At 40.7% G+C, this 19,316-nt stretch overlaps 1 protein-coding gene across 1 annotated transcript in view; it reads left to right on the top strand.

Moving 5' to 3' along the window:
* The window catches only part of LOC129326556 (cilia- and flagella-associated protein 47-like), a 286,389-nt gene that overhangs the window by 71,868 nt on the left and 195,205 nt on the right, over positions 1-19,316 (top strand). The window contains exon 8 of the mRNA XM_054974773.1: positions 16,785-16,960. Within this exon, the coding sequence (XP_054830748.1) occupies positions 16,785-16,960 (176 nt within the window). The remainder of the gene's footprint in view (positions 1-16,784; positions 16,961-19,316) is intronic.

The raw sequence follows: 19,316 nt of genomic DNA, 5'->3' as shown, positions 1-19,316 counted from the left end.
TCTTCGATGCTATGCCAGGCTGCATGTTTGAAGGAATGTCCGGCTCTAATCCTTCTAGATTATGTGATGGTCCTTGTCCAATAATCTGTTAATGATAGAATAATTTGCATATGAAAGAAAGAATAATGGAATATTGACTTTTGTATGATTCTCCACCAGTTAGATTTTCATCAGATGGACTTTTGACTTTACTTGGATATGACATTACTATTTATGGATTGACTACACTGTGTTTATATTTATATTAATTTATATTTATATTATTTATTTATTTATACATTATATTATTTATATTAATTTTATAAACCTTGCGTGTTTATAAAATTTACAAAAAAGTTAAATACTCTGTAACTGTTACTTTCCCTGGTTGTGTATATATAGTATCTTGCTAGTCCAGGGAACCCCCTTTGTTGGTGGTTGGTTGTAAGTAAATGGAACAGACAGTAAGCCAGGTACTGATAGGCTGGCTAATAATAATGGGTTAATCTTGGAAAGCCAGGTTAGAAGCCTCTTATAGAAAGGTGCAACTTCTTCTAGCTACCCACCTAACACTTCTTCCCTTCCTTCCTGTCCTCTTCCTTGCTGCTGCTTCTTGTCACCATCATTAGGCAGGAGCGCACTCTTGCCTTCCTGAGCGATCAGCATGTGCAGGAAGCTGGCAGCTAGCTTTTCATTTTCAGTGTTCAGGACAATCCTGTTCAGCAAGTGAGGCAGCCTTTTCAAATAACCTTTGCATGTCCAGTCTCAAAGATATTCTTCAACCTTGGTTCTTCAAATGCATCCAAGGCAAGTTGAGGGATATTTAAAGAAATATATGTGGATGGAAAGACCAGATGGGAGTGAGTAAAGTAGCTTCCTGTTCTTGTCTGACAGTGGGATGAAGTAGGGCAAATGTCCAAAAGTGTTGCTTCTCGCCAGCTGCCCAGGGGATTGGTGGGGACAGCACCTCTGAAAAATGCTCCTCAGCTGTATGGTGGCAGCAAGACTGAGGAGGTAGGAAAAGAAGTGAACAATGATCATGAGAGAAAGCCTTTTCCTCCCCTACTGCCTCTTTCTCCTTGCCACTGCTTCCTCCTTAATCACCTAGTACGCAAATTACAGTAAACAAGGTTGACCACGTTCACAATAGTTGTGTAGATGTTAAAGAGAATAAGCGTTGTATGCATGAGGGATCATTCATTCTGGCTCTGTTCCCAATGTCTGCACATTCAGCTGAAGTCCACAGTGAGCCTTACTTATGTGCATGTCTCTGTATGCAGGTTCTTCTACAAGATCTGAAAGACTGCGAAGATGCTCACTACTGATGTTCAGCTAAATGCGTGAATATTTCATATACTTGTTTATACACAGGGCTCTCAGCAGACATTCAGTTGAACATGTGAATGTCAGGGTGGGTCATCAGAGCAATCCCACTCTCCTGTATACATGGACAATATACACACTTTAAACATCATAGCCAGAATTTTGAATGGTGAATTTACAAAATTCCATGGTGACGTATGTCCAACAGTGAATTCCCATTGCTCCCAACAGCAATGATTTGCTTTTGTCAAAAACACATTTTTCTGTTAGATAACACACAATAATTAAACCGATTCTTAGAGAGTGCACTTTTATATAAAATTTTCCAATCATAGCTTTATTTCTGTAGGTTTAAGTCATTAAATGCAGTAAAAATATCACCCTTGTTTACATAGGATGCTGAACAGTCACACTTGCAGCTAGAACAGAAAGGTGGTTGTTTTAGTATGTAATCTATTACACTCACTTGACAGCCAGGCAAAATAATAGAGCTGTTCAGAGTAACAGTGGCAAAACAAACATAAAATACTTTCTTTTCATATGCAGTTTGAAAATGTCCAAAATGTACTGTTAAAATATTAATAGTCACTGGTCTTGCTGTGCATGAAAAAGAAAACAAAAACTCTGAGTGCATTTGAATATGCCTAATTTTTGAAAAGAAGAAGCACAGTTTCTAAGCTGAATTTTCATTCTACACATTGAGGAACACTATCTTTGTTTCTACATCCTGATGCATATATTGTGTCTGGTTTTCCAAAGTGCTTCAATTTTGAGTTATACGTTTCTTATTTTATAAAGTAGGAACATTAGAATATTTTTGTTCCTTGAAGTATTTTTTATTACACAAACTAGCATCAAGGAAAAGCTTTTCTCTCTCTCTCATAATACTAGAACCCAAGATCATTCACTGAAGCTAATGGGTGGGAGATTTGGGACAGATAAAAGGAAGTCTTCACACAGCACATCGTTAAATTGTGGAACTTGCTGCCACAGGATGTGCCTGCCAACTTGGAAGGTTTTAAAAGGACAGTAGACAAATTCATGGAGGATGGAGCTATCAGTGGCTACTAGTCATGATAGCTACAATTCATGATGAATATCTACTATCTCCAATACCAGAGTGTTGCCAAGTAGGCCCCCTCCCCTGCTTTGAAGCCTGCTATGAACTGTGTTAAAGTTTCCTGCATTACTGTTTCACTGCTGCACCAAAGACTGCTTTGCACGTGTGTGCTCTGATACACGTGTCAGTTTCCTGCCTGCGTGTCAATTACCTTGCGGCTGCAATAGACTGTGTAGTTTGCTGACTCCATGTTTGGTTAACTGCACAAAAGACTCTTTTCCTGGGCAGCCCTGCCCTGACCTGTATCTGGACTTCCCAGTGTGCGTTTGGACTGTGTTCCCCATGCCTGCATTGCCATCTGCCACGGACCGTGCCTGTTCCCTGCCTTGGACTGTGTTTTAAAGTGTTGTTCCCCCTGCCTCCATGGAAGCCTGCCTCATATGGGCCCAAGCCGCTGCTAGCAGCCGGGCGCCTGCCGGGGAAACCTCCAGCGAGCCTGGCTAGGCGCTCCCTGGTCAGTTCCCGCCTGGAGCCTCCCGCGGGCCGGCCGCCGAGCTTGCCCTCGCTACCGGGCAGCCTGCTATCCAGCCCCAGCTATGCCCCGCCGGCATCCATGTTCCTAGGCAGCCAGAAGACCCTGGGAAGAGGACTGCTTTGGGAAGCCATTTCGGCGAAGCGGGCACACCACGTCCGCAGCGAGAGCCCCTCGCCCCGCTCTGCATATCTTAGGAGCCGCCCCGGAGAAGAACTAAGTGCTGACCATCCCAAGCACTTAGAGAATGCATCTCAAAGAAACCTCCGCATTCCAGAGCTGATGACATCAGGACAAGCCCTGTCCGCTGGAACATCCTTTCAGCCCACTTGGATTTCCCCCTCCCTCTTTTGTCCCCTCTTCCTGAGGTGTCACTTATCACAATCTGATTACCAAAGTGGCCCATCCAAGCCATTCAGTAGCCCATTAGACCCTTTGTTTTAATCTGTGAGAACCACCAAGTACAGCACCAGCCCCAGGGTACGTTTTGGGGTATTTAAGCTGGTCTCCCAGACCACTCGGTGCTTAGGCCATTCCTATCCAGACCCCCCCCTTTGCTGTCCGTGGCCTCGGCCATTCCCTATCCAGACCTCCTTGCTGTCCGTCTGTGGTCCCAGTGCTGGCATTGGGCCACCCTCGCTGCCGTGTCTCTGCTTCGCTCCAGGATTGTGAGTATTTCCCTTACCATCGTTGGGAACCCGCTAATGCGAACGTCTCTGTATTTCCTACTCTGTATTTCTTAGACCTTGTGTGTTCCTTGTATGATTGTGCAAGCTAGGCTTACGCTACACTCAATACACGTGTTTGGACCTTACTCCTTGTCTGCCTCTTTTTCACTAGAGTGTCTGGGATCGGGACCTCCGTATACATAGGTTATGATCCTCGCTTAATATTAATAGTTACAGACTGCTACAGCTAATTCCCCATTATAATAAAGAGCAGTTCTGGTAACAAGAGGCAATATGCCTCTTTATTTCAATTGCTGTCAACATGGGCTTGAGGATGCTGTTGCAGTCATCTTCTTTGTGGGCTTCGTAGAGGCAGGTGGTCTGTGAACAGAATGCTGGACTGGGTGGGCCTTTGGTCTGATTAAACATGGCTCTTCTAATGTTCTTATCTTAACTCCAAAGTGCTGTACCAGCATAAGCTGTGTCAGCATCAGTGAGGCATTTTGCTCATACAGTGCTTTCAGTACTCAACACAAAATGAGAAATTTACTGAGTTTCAAAATCATCAGTCATCTTTCTGGAATATTATAGTATTCATTCTTCCTCAACTGTTGCCACCTCAACAGCCTTCAGCGCAAGGATCCCTTTTCTTGAGTTCAACAGAGCAGTCACCAAGGCCCAGCCTTCTAGCATGAAGCACTATGCCTTCGATGTGAGAGCCAGAGCAGTAGCATCCTCCAGAAGGGCAGTGCTCCATGTTTTCTTCTGCTAGAGGTACTTGTACCTGCCTTCAAGTAAGTCAACTTGCTAGTTTACATCTGGTCACAAAAGGATTATGAAGAAGTAAAAAGAGGTTCTTTTTCATTCTTTTAAATTCTGGCCAGCTCTCTGAAATAAATGTTAATATATTTCAGCTTTATGTCTTAGCACTAATGTGAAAAGCCCTACTATTTTGTTAGGACTTTCTGGCAGGAATCAGCCAGAGGCTCAGAGATGGTCTGATATTCATGAGTATACCACACTTCCCAAACTCCAGGGGATGGACATCATGGAAGTTTTATTAATGTGCATCTGTGAGCGTGGATGAATGTAGCAGGTTCAGTGAGGCATGCTTCTCCATTTGGCTAAGGCTCTCACAGCCTTAGTAACTTCTTTCACTCTAAATGTTCTCCCAATGTCCAGTTATCTTCTGGGTTTTAGAAATAGGAATAAAGGAGAATAATAGCAATAAACAGTAAACAATACATAAAGTAATTAGACAGACTATATAACAAAGTTCTTAAGCTATACAGTACTTCTCCCTCATTACTTTACCTCAAACTTCTTGTATTGAGCATTTTATAATCAACATTATATGATCATTACTCTTAGTTTTTCTTAAATTCCAGCCATGTAATCAAAAAAAGCTTACAATTTTTTTCTGAAATTCTTGGATTGGTCTGTTCTGCATATAAAAATTTAATTTAGCCATTGACTCCTATTCATACAATTTGTTCATCCATTCCATTCCATCTGGACAAAATTTTGCCTTCCACTTTGTTGTATATACTACTCTTGCTGCCCTCACCATATATTTAAAAAGTTTGCTGTGCTCTTTTGTTATATTACTTGGAAGAATATTTAATAACGTATTTTTGGATTCAGCGCAAAATGCAACTTTAATATCTTTTGCATCTTATCATGTATTTGTATCCACCACATATGATAAAATGCTGTCCATACATTGACATTTCCAGCACCTTCCACTATTGTCCTTGTTAGTTTTTGCAACGGAGTAATATACCATCTAAAAATATTTTGTACTAGTTCTCTCTTAACATTTAACAGTCTGTAAATTTAATTTTAGTTCATAAGTTTTTCCATTGACTCATAAAAATACTTTCTTCAAAGTTTTGCATCCATTTTATTATACAGTTTTTGATCTGATTCTGTGGCGTGTTACAATAGGATTTTATGTACTTTCCCTAACAAATGGTTTGAATCTTCACTGATTAGTTGTTCAAACACCGCTTTCTGTCTTAGTCGGCCACCTTCTTTGGATAGTTGTAGTTTAAATTTGGACACCACTTAATGCAGTTGATGATCATTTCTTAAAACCATTTCAAGATCTGCTCACTTTAGAACAGTCAGAGATTATTGGTTGTATTCAACAGCTTCAAGCTAAATTAATTAAAAATAGACAGCAAAATATAAAAGAGGGAAGTGAATTAAAAGTATTAAAACAAAGCAGGGCAGGGATCACAAAGAAAGCCTGTAAGAATCATGACTTTTTTTAAAAAAATAAAGGACTATGGAATTAGGGAAAGTGGTCCATGGAATCCGTAACATTCTCCTCCAACACTATATTTCAAATGAATCAATTTTCTTCCTGTCAGCTTTCTTCATTTCCCATCTATACATAGTAATGGGGAATATCATAGCATGGATTATTTTGATCTCCAGTGATACTTCCTTACATTTAAGAATCTTTTCTAGGGCTTACAGAATACTTATTTATTTATTATAAAATTTATTAATTTTTATTGCAAAATAAAATTTGTTTCCTCATATGTAGTATAAAGATGTTTGTTGAAATATGAAGGAATTTTAAAGCAATTGCTCCTAGCTATTTATAGTACTACTTTTATAACTTTTAAATATATTTGTTTTCTTTTCAATATAATGATCCAGCATATATTTATGAATGTATAAGCACTGATAATTTTGTATTTTAATAAATGAGAGAAAATACTTCCATAACAATAGATATGCTTTTCATAAATTCTAAAGAGAGCAATGTTAATTCCCATTGCTTTTAGAATCTTCCTGAAATGTGACTTATGAACCTCAGGTTTATCTTTTAAAAAATTCTTTTCCAGTGCCTGGCAGTCTAAAAAACTAACCACTGTGAAAGAACAATAGTATTTCTCCAGGGACTATATAAACTTTGGGAGGCCAGCTAATCATTTTAACTAAAAAGTCTGTTTGGCAAATAAATCAAATTAGATTATATAAAAAGTAGTGATCAAAGGGGAAATAAAGGACTATGTGTAGAGTGACACCTTTTGATAAATACACTGCAAAATATTATATAAATCAGTTCTGTGGTACATCACTAGGGGGCTGGTGTAGATCATAAAACACATGCTGTTTTCCAGTGCAAGCTGCAGAGGTTGAAAAATAGTCTTCTGAGGACTGTTTATTGTATTGTTAGATATGAGCTAATGTTTACAAAAAAGAATGGCCTAACATATCAATAAGCAACACATATGTTTTTATTAATTCATCATTAGCTGTCATCTTTCTGTAAGCTATAAACATATAATTAGCTCACTGATTGTTCACACTCTGAATGCCCTGAGCCTAAATCTAAGTATATAAATACAGATGAAGGTCAATTGAAAACCATATAGGAGAAAATTACATAAATTCTGCTTTTCCTGTGTTAAAATGCTCTGTGAATTCAACAGCTAATTGAATGAATAAGATACAAGCAGGTAATAGACTTGAAACTTCCAACGATCCTGCTCATATCCTCAGACTGAATAAACTAAAAAGTATCCCAAACAACTGGGCAGGTTGACACTAGACTTGTGCATTTCTTCCATTATTAATTCCAGTAATTATGAAAATGGGGTGTTTTGTAATTATAGTAATTAGTAATGAAAACAAAATAAATTCCCTATCTAAATAGTCTCTAACAAAAAAAATCAACATGATTTTTTTTTCATTTTATTTGAACACTTTGTTTTTCTTTGACCTGACCTGAGGAAGAGGCAGCCTGCTTAACCAACTACCTGGGCACCATCTTCCTCACCTTGTGTAGGGTCCCAGCAGGCCAGGTGTTACCTCTCTTCCCCCACGCAAGGCTCAAGGCAAGCCAAGCCAGCAGCTACTGCTTCCCTCACCTTGGATCATTTCCCTCACCTCACCTTGTGTGGGTTCTGATAGGGTGAGGCAGGCACTGCCTCCTTCATCTCGAGCTGAACCAGGTGCTGCCTTCCTTACCTCATACAGGAACAGTGAGTGCTGGGCATCAGCTTCCCCATCTCTCTTTGTGTGGGGCTTATGCAGGCTGGGCACTACCTCCAATGCCTTATGAAGAGCTTGGGCATGTCAGGCTCAGTCCTTCTTTCACTGGGCTGATGCGGTACAGACACCACTCCCACCCTCACCTAATGTGGAGCTTCTGGAGTGTCATGTCAGACACTGCCTCCCACACCCCAAGTAGAGCTTGGGCAGACTCAGTCAGGTGCCACCTGCCTTGCCTCATATGTGGGTTTGGGTTGGCCAAGACAGGTATTGCCTCTCTCGTCTCATATTGGATGGCTCAGATGCTTCCCACACCTTACTTCTTCTAAGCTGGGTGCTACCTTTCCCACTTTGCCTAAGGAGGACTGAGTTCCACTTCTTCCACTTTGCCTTGGGAGGACTGGGTACTGCCTTCTAAAGCTCATATGGGGCTTGGATGGGCTGGGCTAAGTCTGTTTGTCATTGGGCTTAGCCAGCCCAGGTGTAGGGGGGGACCATTGGTCCACCATTGGGAGACATTCCAGTTCTCTTAAAACCAGTCTTCCCCTTTGTGAGGTAAGTTAGGATGAGAATTCATAACTGGCCCAAGGTCACCCAATGAGTTTCCACAGAAGAACTGGGATTCAAGGTCCTAGTCTGAAACTCTTACCACTGCACCACATTGGCTTTCATAGAATGATTACTGTTGAACAGTAGCAAGCAGCCAGGCCTAGGTGAATCATACATGCTGTCTAGTAGTACATCATCCACCATGGGCCTGATAAATCCTTCTTCAGAGGCCAGAACAGCCCTGGCAAGGGCCCTGTCCCTGCCCTTACCTTTTCTTAACAGAATCCAAGCCTAGAATGCTGGCAAAACTGTTGTTGTTTCCTAGTAATGGCCACTGGAGGTATCCATTTCATAGAGCTACAGGTGTTCCTTTTATCCCCAGTGTTTTTAAAAATAGATTTCAGACTGTTTTCTGCACAGCTGAGGTATTTTTCAGATTTGTAGAAAGATCTTTCTTGTCCATTTATGGTTTCATTCTCCAGATTTAAGTATCCAGAGATTCAGCTAAGACAAGAATTAGATATATTGATATAGCAGGAATTTTACAAATCCGGTTTTTCTTAGACATATTAGTTATCCAGTAGAACTGGATATGAACAGAAAATAGAAGCATATGTTTTCCAATACTTCACTAGACAAAGTCCAATAAAATATGTAGTACCTAGATATATTCTTAGAGAGCAAACCTTTGAAATTAAAGTGTTTAAATTCCTTTGGAATCAGTAGTAATTAAATACACTAACTTGTATCAAACAATACTCTTATGCTGCAATTCTTTATAATCATTTGGAAGTATTTCCCATTGTCTATAGTAGGAGTCAAGTCCAAGGAGAAATGCCACCCATGATTTCATTGGAAGCAAATCCCACATTGTTCAATATTTATTTACAAGCAGGAACCCCCAAGCACGTTTCACGTGTAGCCAGCCCATTTCTTTTTGCTTTTGATTCCTCCTTTCTTCCCATACCCTTTTCTCAGTCTCTCTTTTTTTTCTGTCTCCATGCCTTCTCTCACTTTCTTTCTCTTTCTCTAACCCTCCTCCCCCAAACCTGTTGCACTCTCTCTTTCTCATTCCCCCATGCCTACTGTTACTCTGTGTGTGTGTCTCTCCCCCCGCCCCCCGTCTAGTCACTCTTTCTCTGGCTCTTTCTTCCTCATGACCACTTACCTGGAATCCTAACTTCCAACAGTGTTTTCACGCCTCGTTCCTATGGCTGTGATGAGGTATATGGCAGGTACTCCTGCAGGAGGCAGAGGCAGGTTCTGTGACATAGGACAGGTCCTTTTCTGATGGCATGGCTGACAGTGCTTCTTCCTCTTCTCTGAGGCTGCCGAGGAGAGACGGTGATGGTAGGGCTGGCAGCAGCAGTTTTACGCAAGCTCAGAGAAGTTCCTTTTGGAGGGGATTAATCCCATCCCTGCATTATGGGTAAGTTTTAGATTTTCCTGCAAATCTTTCAGGGAGGAGTTGCAGAAAAAACGCCTTTCTCTTAATCTGATCCTGATCTGCAGGTGTAAATATTTGCAGATGGGGGCAGGTTTGCTATTAGATATATAGAAGCATAATAAATACACAAAATCATAAACTCTTGCTTCCATTCTGGCACATTTTTTCTCGATTACCTAGGACATAGTATGTGTGGAGTAGATATGATTGCACATTCTGTCAAGTTAATTAGTATTTTAGCTCAGCTGATTGAGCACCTTAATGGAAGGCAAATACCTGAGATTAATACTCATTATAATAGTCAGAAAAGTTGAGCTAAAATCAAATATCTTCAGAGCAGGAAGACCATTTCAAAGATAAAAGGATGTTTTGTGTTCATGCATACTTAAATGTAAAAAAATAATTCAGAGAAATATGGCATATTATAGATATAGGAGAAGTTGTAACCATTTTTCCAAAGTTTTCTCATGCAGATCAATACATAGTATTTTGCAAGAGCTAAATGCAAAGCTATGTCGCCATCACAGGCCATCAAAGCTCTCTCTCATATATAATACTAGCTTGATGCCCGTGTTTCACTATGGTATTTAACTACTTTGATTCCAGTTATAATACTTATGGGTATGTAACATTTTTCGGTTTGGGGGGGTGAGTTGGTTTTGTAGTATAATGGCATAGTACCCGAGCATCACAAAGGTGCTTGTAAAAGGAAAGCGTGTTGATGCCGAAAGCTGATGAAGTGAATTTCGAAATGTAACATTTATTGAAGAGATTTTAAAAGGAAAAGATTGTAGTGCAATAAATAAAGTGAAAAATATGTACAACCTTTTTTTTCTACTGAAGGACCTCTTTGTAGACCTCATAGGTGATTTTCTCCTCAGGTGCTAGGATCACCAGGCTGCTGGGTGAGCTCACTGTGAAGCAAGCCAAGTAGAACTGCCCATGTGAGAAGCAGTCCTCCCTCAAGTCAATTTTTGCCACCTTCAGTGTCTGCCCCTGGGACTTGTTGATCGTCATAGCAAAGCAGACCTTGAGGGGGAACTGTAGTCTCTTGAACTCGATGAGGTTATCTGATGGTATGAATGGTATGTGTGGTATGAACACCGACTCCCCTCGCCCCCCGAGCACTGCCAGTGAACAATGTGGCCTCGATGATGTTCCTGTGGAGGGCTTTCACTCATAGTCTGGTGCCATTGCAGAGTTTGGGTGTGCTGAGGTTCTGATACAGCATCACTGGAGCCCCCACTTTGAGGAGAAGCTTGTGGGCTGGGAAGCCAGGAGGGTTGAGCATGTTGAGGAACTCCACAGGATAGTAGACCGCATCATCCATTTGCACCACTGAGTCCACAGATCTGTACTCCATTTTGAGTGAGTTAAGTTGTGTTTCATTAATGATGGCAACCTTGTCGATCTGGGGGGTCAGAATGGCATGCTTGCACAGCCTGTCCATGGACTTCTCTGTGATACTGATGATATCAGGGTATATCGTGGCTTTTAGGTCTGCTTGGGTCGTCATTGCTGTGCCCAGACCTGCAGGGATGGTCACCTTTCCTTTGGACTCGGGATATGCTCCGTCCCCTATTTTTAGTAGGAGTTCAGAGAATTCCCCAGCAGACACCTTGCCTCTCAAGTGGACCCTCATGTTCTTTCTTAGTGAGAATTTCCTGATGAGGGGCCACAGATACGACGCCTTGACACACATGGTAACCTCATCAGCTTGAGTTCTCTTTGGGACTACTGGCAGAGTCTTCCAGAAATCTCCAGCCAGCAGCATTGTGACTCCCCCCATCACTCTCTCATTGCCCCTGACATCTTTGAGGGTGCCTCAAAACACCCCTTAAGTGCCATGGTGCTCTCATCCCAAACAATGAGCTTAGAGTTCCACAGCACTTGGGCCATGTTGCTTTGTTTTGAGATGCTGAACAGGGATGTTTATGCATGGATGAGGTTAAGAGGTAGCTTGAAGGTAGTGAAGGATCATATGCCATGCCTGAGTGAGCCTTGATCTTCCATGTACGTGAGCACCTCTCTACTTGTCTTCCAGGATTGCTTTGCTCACAGAGAGACTCTGCCACTCTGTGCACCTTGGGGTGATCTTACTGGTACTTGGCCACTGCTGTTTGGTGCACCGCAGGAGCAGGACATGCATATTTCCTTGCAGCATCTCTAAGTTGCTTACTCTTTTTAGCATCGGTGTATCTTGCACAACATCTGTCAGAAGGCTTCTTGGCGGCTGTAAGAGGTGATGGCTGCAAGAGGTGTGAGGTGGAGTTGGATTGAGGAAGGGGTGGTGTGGTGACCACTTCAGCAGGTTCATGTGAGAGGTTCGCATTGAAATGGACCTTGGAAAGTTTGTGTACCATCTCCCCATGAACATTTAAAAACTCAGCTGCCATACTGACTTTTATATAAAATCCCTATTCAGGAAACTTGTACTTTCTTTTTTCAACTGTCTGCAGTTTCTTTTGCCTGATTTTTACCTCAGAACATAGAGTTCCACAGCTGACCCATCAGCCTGCCACCCACACAGGAAAGCCAGTCATTGAATGTGTCCTGAGGTACTGCATATGTCCTGCATAGTGTTTAGAAAGTTGGGATGATGACCAATCAAGGCCACATATGCAAATGTCCTCAAGGAGCCTGAGTTGGCAGTTTGTGGGGGAGGGGGAACACCCTGCCCGCCACCCAGGGAAGCTGTATCCCTATGGGAAAACACATTTTGCCCCTTTTTACCCCCTTAGGGGCCGAATTTCTTAAAATCCCTTCTTAGTGAGCCCCTACACTGCAAAAGGAACGTCCTGCCCAAATTTCACATTTTTAGGTCCAGGGATTTCGGCTGGGCATTGATGAGTCAGTCAGGACGCTTGTCTTTATATATATAGATAAATTGCCATAAAGTAAATTGCTATATTTACCTAACCTGTTTCCATCAAAAGTTCTGATATTGTTTTAGAAGGCTGTTGTTCATTTGAAAGATCCAGAGGAGTTAGCTGTGTTAGACTGTAGTTGTAAAAAAGTAAAAAGTCCAGTAGCACCTTTAAGACTAACAAACTTTATTGAGGCATAAGTTTCGAGAACCACAGCATCTGACGAAGAGAGCTGTGGTTCTTAAAATCTTATGCCTCATTAAAGTTGGTTAGTCTTAAAGGAGCTATTGGACTTTTTACTTTTTTGCAATCCTAAGAAGAGTTACTCCAGTCTAAGCCCATTGAAATCAGTGGTCTTAGACTGGAGTAACTCTTTTTAGAATTGTAATATAAGTAACAACAAGCAGCCCTCTGAAGCCAGAAAGCTCAGAACTGTTGCTGTATAGGGCAGGACTATATCTGACAGGGCTGAGTTAAGTCAATGGGGAGAAAGCTCTCTACTATCCTTCAGTGCTAGCTTCTGTAATACAATTCATAATATTTTGCAATACTTTGTTGTGGGTCTCTACTTGTTACGTTTATTTAGTACCAAACATGTATACACATGTCGCAGAAATGGAGTTGCTTGGATGGGGAAGGATTCTGGCTGAGATCCCTGCACTGAACAACAGGTAGCAGTTGTTTCTACGCTCTTATTCTCTTTTAGGATAAGCAGTGATTTCCCAAAGGAGTATCATTCTCTGTGTTCTAATAAACGCATACCTAAAATCATCTCATATTGATAGCATTTTCTATTGATTTGTATGCTTTTCCCTGGATTTACATTTGCAAAGTACTTGGATTCCACCGCCACCCCCATGTTCTTGTCAAACGTGTTCAGAGCTGAAGTTTTTTTCCAGGTTCTAGGAAAATCTTCAATGTGTTGTGCACTACTGTTTATTTTCCTGGAGAGATCTCAACCTGGGAAAGCCAAAGCCAGAAATGGAGAGCTGCTTCAGGAAGGGGGTGCCTTCTTGATATAGCTGAGAAGAAGCTGGTAGAAGCTTCTGCTTGCTTCAGTTTAGGAGGTTGGGTCTAGCAGACACCCTTCTAAATCACACCCAGGTTAAATGTACTGATAATCAATTTTAAAAAGTTTTGAATTACTAAATACATGTTTTTGCAGATCTTTTGGAACAATGCTCAAGGTAGCAAAGATTGTGTAAAAGTCTAGAGAATAATTTGCTTATTCAGCTAGGAACAAAAATAGTCCAACAAAATATCTCATCTTGCTTATTTTTTTTCTTAAATTGTCTGGGATCATGATAATCACTGTATGCATGAAATAATTCTGGAGACATTTAAATATTGTATGATCTCAAAGCATGATTGGAGGACACAAGATATAGTCGTTGCAAGTGTGGGTCTTGTTAGTGTCTAGATGAGAGACCTCCCAGGAATTCAGTGTTAACTGCCTTGAATGGCATGAAGGAAGAAAGGTGGGATATAAATACAATAAATAAAATTGTGTCAGCAAGCATGGATTAAATAGAGCTCTGTACTCTGTGAGGCTTATTTGGCACCATTTTCGTTAGCCTGTTGTAACTGTCAATACTGTTTGGTTTAACTCCTTGTGCTGACTTGTGTGCTACTGTTGCTAGATTATGACTTTGTCCTGGTTTTTATTTTGTGGATTGATTGTAGTTTGAACTTATAACAATTAAGTTTAGAACATTTGAGCGTATAACATATTTAACATAATGATATTTTTAGATCACACTGTGTAGTTTTGCAGTTTTAAGTTGACATGCTGTAGGATGTGTTGGAAGGAAGGTCTGTCAGACTAACAAGTAAGAAAGAAATGTTTTAATGACTAATGTTAAAAATAAAAAAATATTATAAGATGTTTTAAGCATGTATTGAATAGTAATTTAGAAGTGACCTTTTCTTTTTAAACCTGATTTTTTAATGAATCGATTAGTAAGGTCCTTTAGGTGGGAATTAAATGGATTTCTGTGCCATCTTTACATGAAAGTTTTGCTGATATGCCCTAAGGAGGGGGGATAGAAAAAGGTCATGAATGTTGGTAACATATTTTATTGAAAAAACAATGGGAACATGGCAAATGAAGGCTACTTACCAAGGAGCCAAAGGCTATGGAGTCATGGATATTAGCAATACCGTGCTCTTGTTCCTTCTGCCAGCAGCCCTCTGCTCCCCCTACAAAGGAGCTATATAGCGCTGTGGGACCCTCCAGTACAATATGCCATGTGACATGGGGACCTGCAGCAAGAAGGAGGACTTAGATAAAATGGCTTACTCAAGACTGGTGGGACTGATTTTGGCCAGTTCTCCCTTCTTGTGGCCTCTGTGCCATGTGGCCTATTGTTCTGGCACATCCCCCAGCAGCAGTTTTGGATATATGTGTGCATGGGGGTCTTGGAGAAATAGGAAAGATCTGCTTCCTTGAACCCACTCCACCTGCTCTTTTTTGTGTAGTTTAGTGGTTGACTTTGAGTTGCCAGTAGAACCTTCCAAAATGAAATCTGAAGTGTTTTTAGATGTTTCATCTGTTTACCCCACCCATCCTTCTCATTATGCCATAATAAGGAAAATGGTCCTTTTGTTTATAGAACCAACTATAATTCTGTTGTTGTTGTTAAATGGAATGGTTTGTTTATAGTCACATCTGTGTTTCATGATATACACATACATTAAAGATTATATCTTCTCTTTGCATAAGCTTTGTTTTCATTAGACTGCCTTAAGATGTGCAGTAAAATGTACAGTTCAGAATAACTAGAGGCAGCTGGGAGTGGGCAGGGAACTAGGTTAAATTGGTTTGTTAACATTGTGTGGGGTTAGGGTTACGAGGTCCCCTTACCCTCCCGGTGAAAGGGTGGATGCCCAGCACTCAACTTCTCTGTGTAGCTGTCACACGCAAAGCACACACACGCTCCCGTGCCTGCTTAGTGACATCACTTCCAGGCAACAACATTACGCATGTGCAGGAGCGCATGTGTGTTTTACAGTGGGCCAATTTGGGCCTCAAACAGGCCCAAATTAGCCCACTGCAAAGCACAGGAACACTCTTGGTGTGATGCAGTGATGTCACTCCTGGGAAGTGACATCGTCATGCTGCCCCAGGAGCATGCCTGGGAGGCCCATTCCCATGCCTTTATCCCTGCCAGCCGGGTGAGTGGTGGGGGGGTAAAGGATGAAAGCGGGGGATCCTCTGCTACCACTAGGGGACTGATAACCCCATGTGGGGTAGAATCCTGGAGTGACCTCTTGGTTGTATGATTATATAACAAAGATTATCTACCAAAAACAGCCCATGAGAGGTGTTTCAAATTTTTCATGGTAGCAAAACCCATTCAAGAATAATTCATTGCCAGTCCTGGCTCTCTGAAAAATATACTTCATAGAATCATGGGGTTGGAAGGGACCTCTAGGGTCTTCTAGTCCAACCCCCTGCACAATGCAGAAAATTTACAACTGCCCCCCCCCGCCCAAGTAGTATTATCATATAACTACTTGTATGATACCTTTGTTTGCAAACATGCACACTTTATATTTTTAGGCAAACATGTTATGTGTTGAAACAGAGTTGTGTTAGAGTTATCACTGTGGGAAATGCAGTCTCAAATTCTTGTCAGTGGTGAAGCTTAATGCATGTCTTTGGGGAAGTCATAGGATTGTTGTAAAGATAAAGTGAGATAACACTATATATGTATCCAAGCTCCTTGGAAGAAGAATATAATTGTGGCAAATAAAATAAATATAAAATAAAATGTCTACTTCAGTTCATCATTTTTGTCTGTGTAATTTATCCTGGAACATTGCAGCCCTTTAAGTGAAGACAACTATTAGTTCATTATGACATTTCAGGTACAATGGCTTTGGAGTTTTCATCATTTTTGTATGTTTAAACCTAGAGATGCTGATGTGGTAGCTTTAATGGGAAGAGTTAAATGGTTAAAGCAGCTCTGGGGAGGATTGCTAAGTTACTATGAATTGTTTGGGGGTTGACTGGTCACCCCCAAGTAACCTTCTGTCCACTCCTGTCACAGACAAATACAAAATCATTTAATTCAGAATCTCTTTCCCTTAGAATAGATCAGTTTGGATGAAATTCTCTTAGAATATCTCATGAGCACAAATCTCAGGGGTGTTTTTGTTTTTGGAGCATGGGGTTGTTCTTCCCCAAACTCACAAATATTTCTCTTGTGAATGCTAAGGCTGCACCATTACAATGAACTGTTCGGTGACAAAATGGATGTAGAGCACTTGGCTGCTGTTTTAATGAATGCTATTTTCTTGACTTTTTAGTAACAACTAAAGATAAGTATTCTTTTTTTATTTCTAGGATACTGCTGTTATTGAAATTCCTGTAACTAATTCCACAAATGACATTCTGATGTTAGATGTTGTGGTAGATGTTGATGTACTTAGTGGAGAAAGAAGTCTCCTTCTTCAACCAAAAGAAACATTATGCTATGAAATAAAGTATTCTCCAGTTAGTACTGGCAGCTCAAAAGGAAGGTAAGCTCTGCTGCTATAGCTGCTTGTAGAAATAGTTTCACTTGACCCAGCCAGTCATCATACTGGAACTTCCTAGCATTATTTCCTGTAATAGTAGGTGCTCATGAGCCCTATTTAGACTGAAACTATAGCACAAGAAATGAGGGAAGGGGTCAAGACTCCCACATTCATGTTGTTTTTGCAGCCTGAATCAGCCCAGTGGACATATTACTTCCACAGACAAAAAGGCGTACAGATATTAAATAACAGCTGTTTGAGGCTGTTTCCTGTCAGAAAAATGGTGTGTTTGTAAAGGGGTAGGGAACTTAAAACTATAAGACTGGTAGCTCCATTCATAGACTTCTGAATATCATGTCTTTTTAAAAAGTTTATTTATATTTAAACAGACATTATACAAATAACAAAACTTAACATAAAATAAATAGAGCATAGAGAAAAGAAGGAAAGAAAGAAAATAGAGAAAAAGAAGGAAGGAAGAAAATGGGAGTGGGAAAAGAAAATATAATATAAAAGAAATATAAAGAAAAAAGAAAGGCTTCTGATTTTCTCTGAGGAAAATACAAGTACAATTATAAAATTCTCTCTTACTCTGTGGTAGAGATGGGCATGGAATGAAAAAAATCCGAACCTCTTGGTTCATGGTCCATTAATTTCCATGGAAAATGAACTTAACAAACTCACCCAATTTCCAAACTGTTTCAGGGTTCGGTGGGGAGGAGACTAGGATGGGGGGGGGGGGAGAAAGGAAAAAAGCACCCTTTTCCCAAACACCTCCCAGTCCCCAGTCAGTAAGAAAAACAAGAAAGCAAGAGAAAAGGAAAGAGGCTTTTTAGCCCCTTTCCCAGCAGCCAGAAGTGCAGTCCAAAGATCCAATCCCAATCCCAACACCACAGCCAGCCACCAAGCTCTCCTCCCTCTCTAGAGAAACTGAAACCAGGAATCACATGGCTTTCCCCTATTTATGGAAAAAGCCAAGAGATTGAACAACACAGGAGCACTCTGTTTGGCAGAAAAACCTGCCTAACATAGTTTTGGAGGGAAGAGATTGGTGTTACCATGGCTGCTGAAGGCCCATCTCCTCAGTTGCCTTGGAGATTCTAACCCTCCCCCCCCTTTCCTGGCTGGATAGGCCAGATTGGGAGCTCTCTAATTGGCAAGGACAGCTGCCAATCAAGCCTGGAGGCCTCAGATTGGGGGCAAGCTAAAGACAGCCACCGTTGCCTGGGCGAGGGAGTATTTCGCGCCCAAAGTGTCCAAACCGGCAACGGAACGGTAAGAAAAGTTCATTTGGTTCAGAAAAACGCGGTCCCACAGAACCCATGGTTCTTTGACTATGAACCGGACATTCCATACGGAATTTTGTTCCGTAGTTCGTTTTGTGCCCCTCTCTATTCTGTGGTTACAAAGAAAAGCTTACTTTCTTTCCATTTATCTAAATTTAATCTAAATCAAAATCATTTCTCTTAGTTTCATGCAAAACTATAAGAGATTTCCAGTCAGCAATAAATGTAGATATTGTCTTTTCTCTAAAGAAGAAGCTTTAACCATCTCTTCTAGTTCCAGCACCTTCACCAACCATTTGTCTATTGTAGTTATGACCCTTTCTACTTTTGCGCATGTAATAATCTCACTGCTGTTGTCATATATAAAAACCTCTGAATATCATGTCTTGATGGGCCCTTAGTAATAATAATTTTTAATATGTTGTTTTGACAAAGTTGGCATGTCAGTAGGTACCACTGATGTAGCTGAAAAAGAATTGTTTTAGACACTTTCAGTAGTCGATGGATGCTATTACTTCCATATTAGTATTCATATTAAAGTTTTAAAACAGATATTTTTGACTGGTAGTTTAATTTTCATAAAGCTTCATTTCCCCCCATAAATTTGGCCTCCATTTTAAGAACAGCTTGCATTTTTGGGGCTCTATGAAACATGCCCGGAAACAGAAGTGTAAATTATCCAAGGATATCCTACATGCCGGAGCAGAGCCTAGGCTAAAAGCACTCTTCTAAAAGTGAAATAACCTTTAATGCTTTGATGGGGAAACCATTTTGTTTCAAGATTTCTATGAATTAAAAATATACTACAACATAATATGAAGATAATTAAAGAGATCTCATCACAACTGAAACTTGATCAACTTCATAATATTATACTTAACAGCAATTATTTTTCTAATCTTTTGATCATGATTTTCATTGTTGCAGTGTTTGGTCATACTGCTGAGAGAGACTGAAGGCCAAATTATTCATGTATTTATTTCCTTCATTTATAACCTAACTTGCCTTTCTCCCCATGGGGAACCTAAAGCAGTTTACATCATTCTTCTCTCCTCCATTTTATCCTTACAACA

This window comes from Eublepharis macularius, chromosome 3 (assembly GCF_028583425.1).
Source record: "Eublepharis macularius isolate TG4126 chromosome 3, MPM_Emac_v1.0, whole genome shotgun sequence".
NCBI classification, from domain to species: Eukaryota; Metazoa; Chordata; class Lepidosauria; order Squamata; family Eublepharidae; genus Eublepharis; species Eublepharis macularius.
The sequence above is the reverse complement of the archived record's forward strand: the minus strand, read 5'-3'. Positions and strand labels throughout refer to the sequence as shown.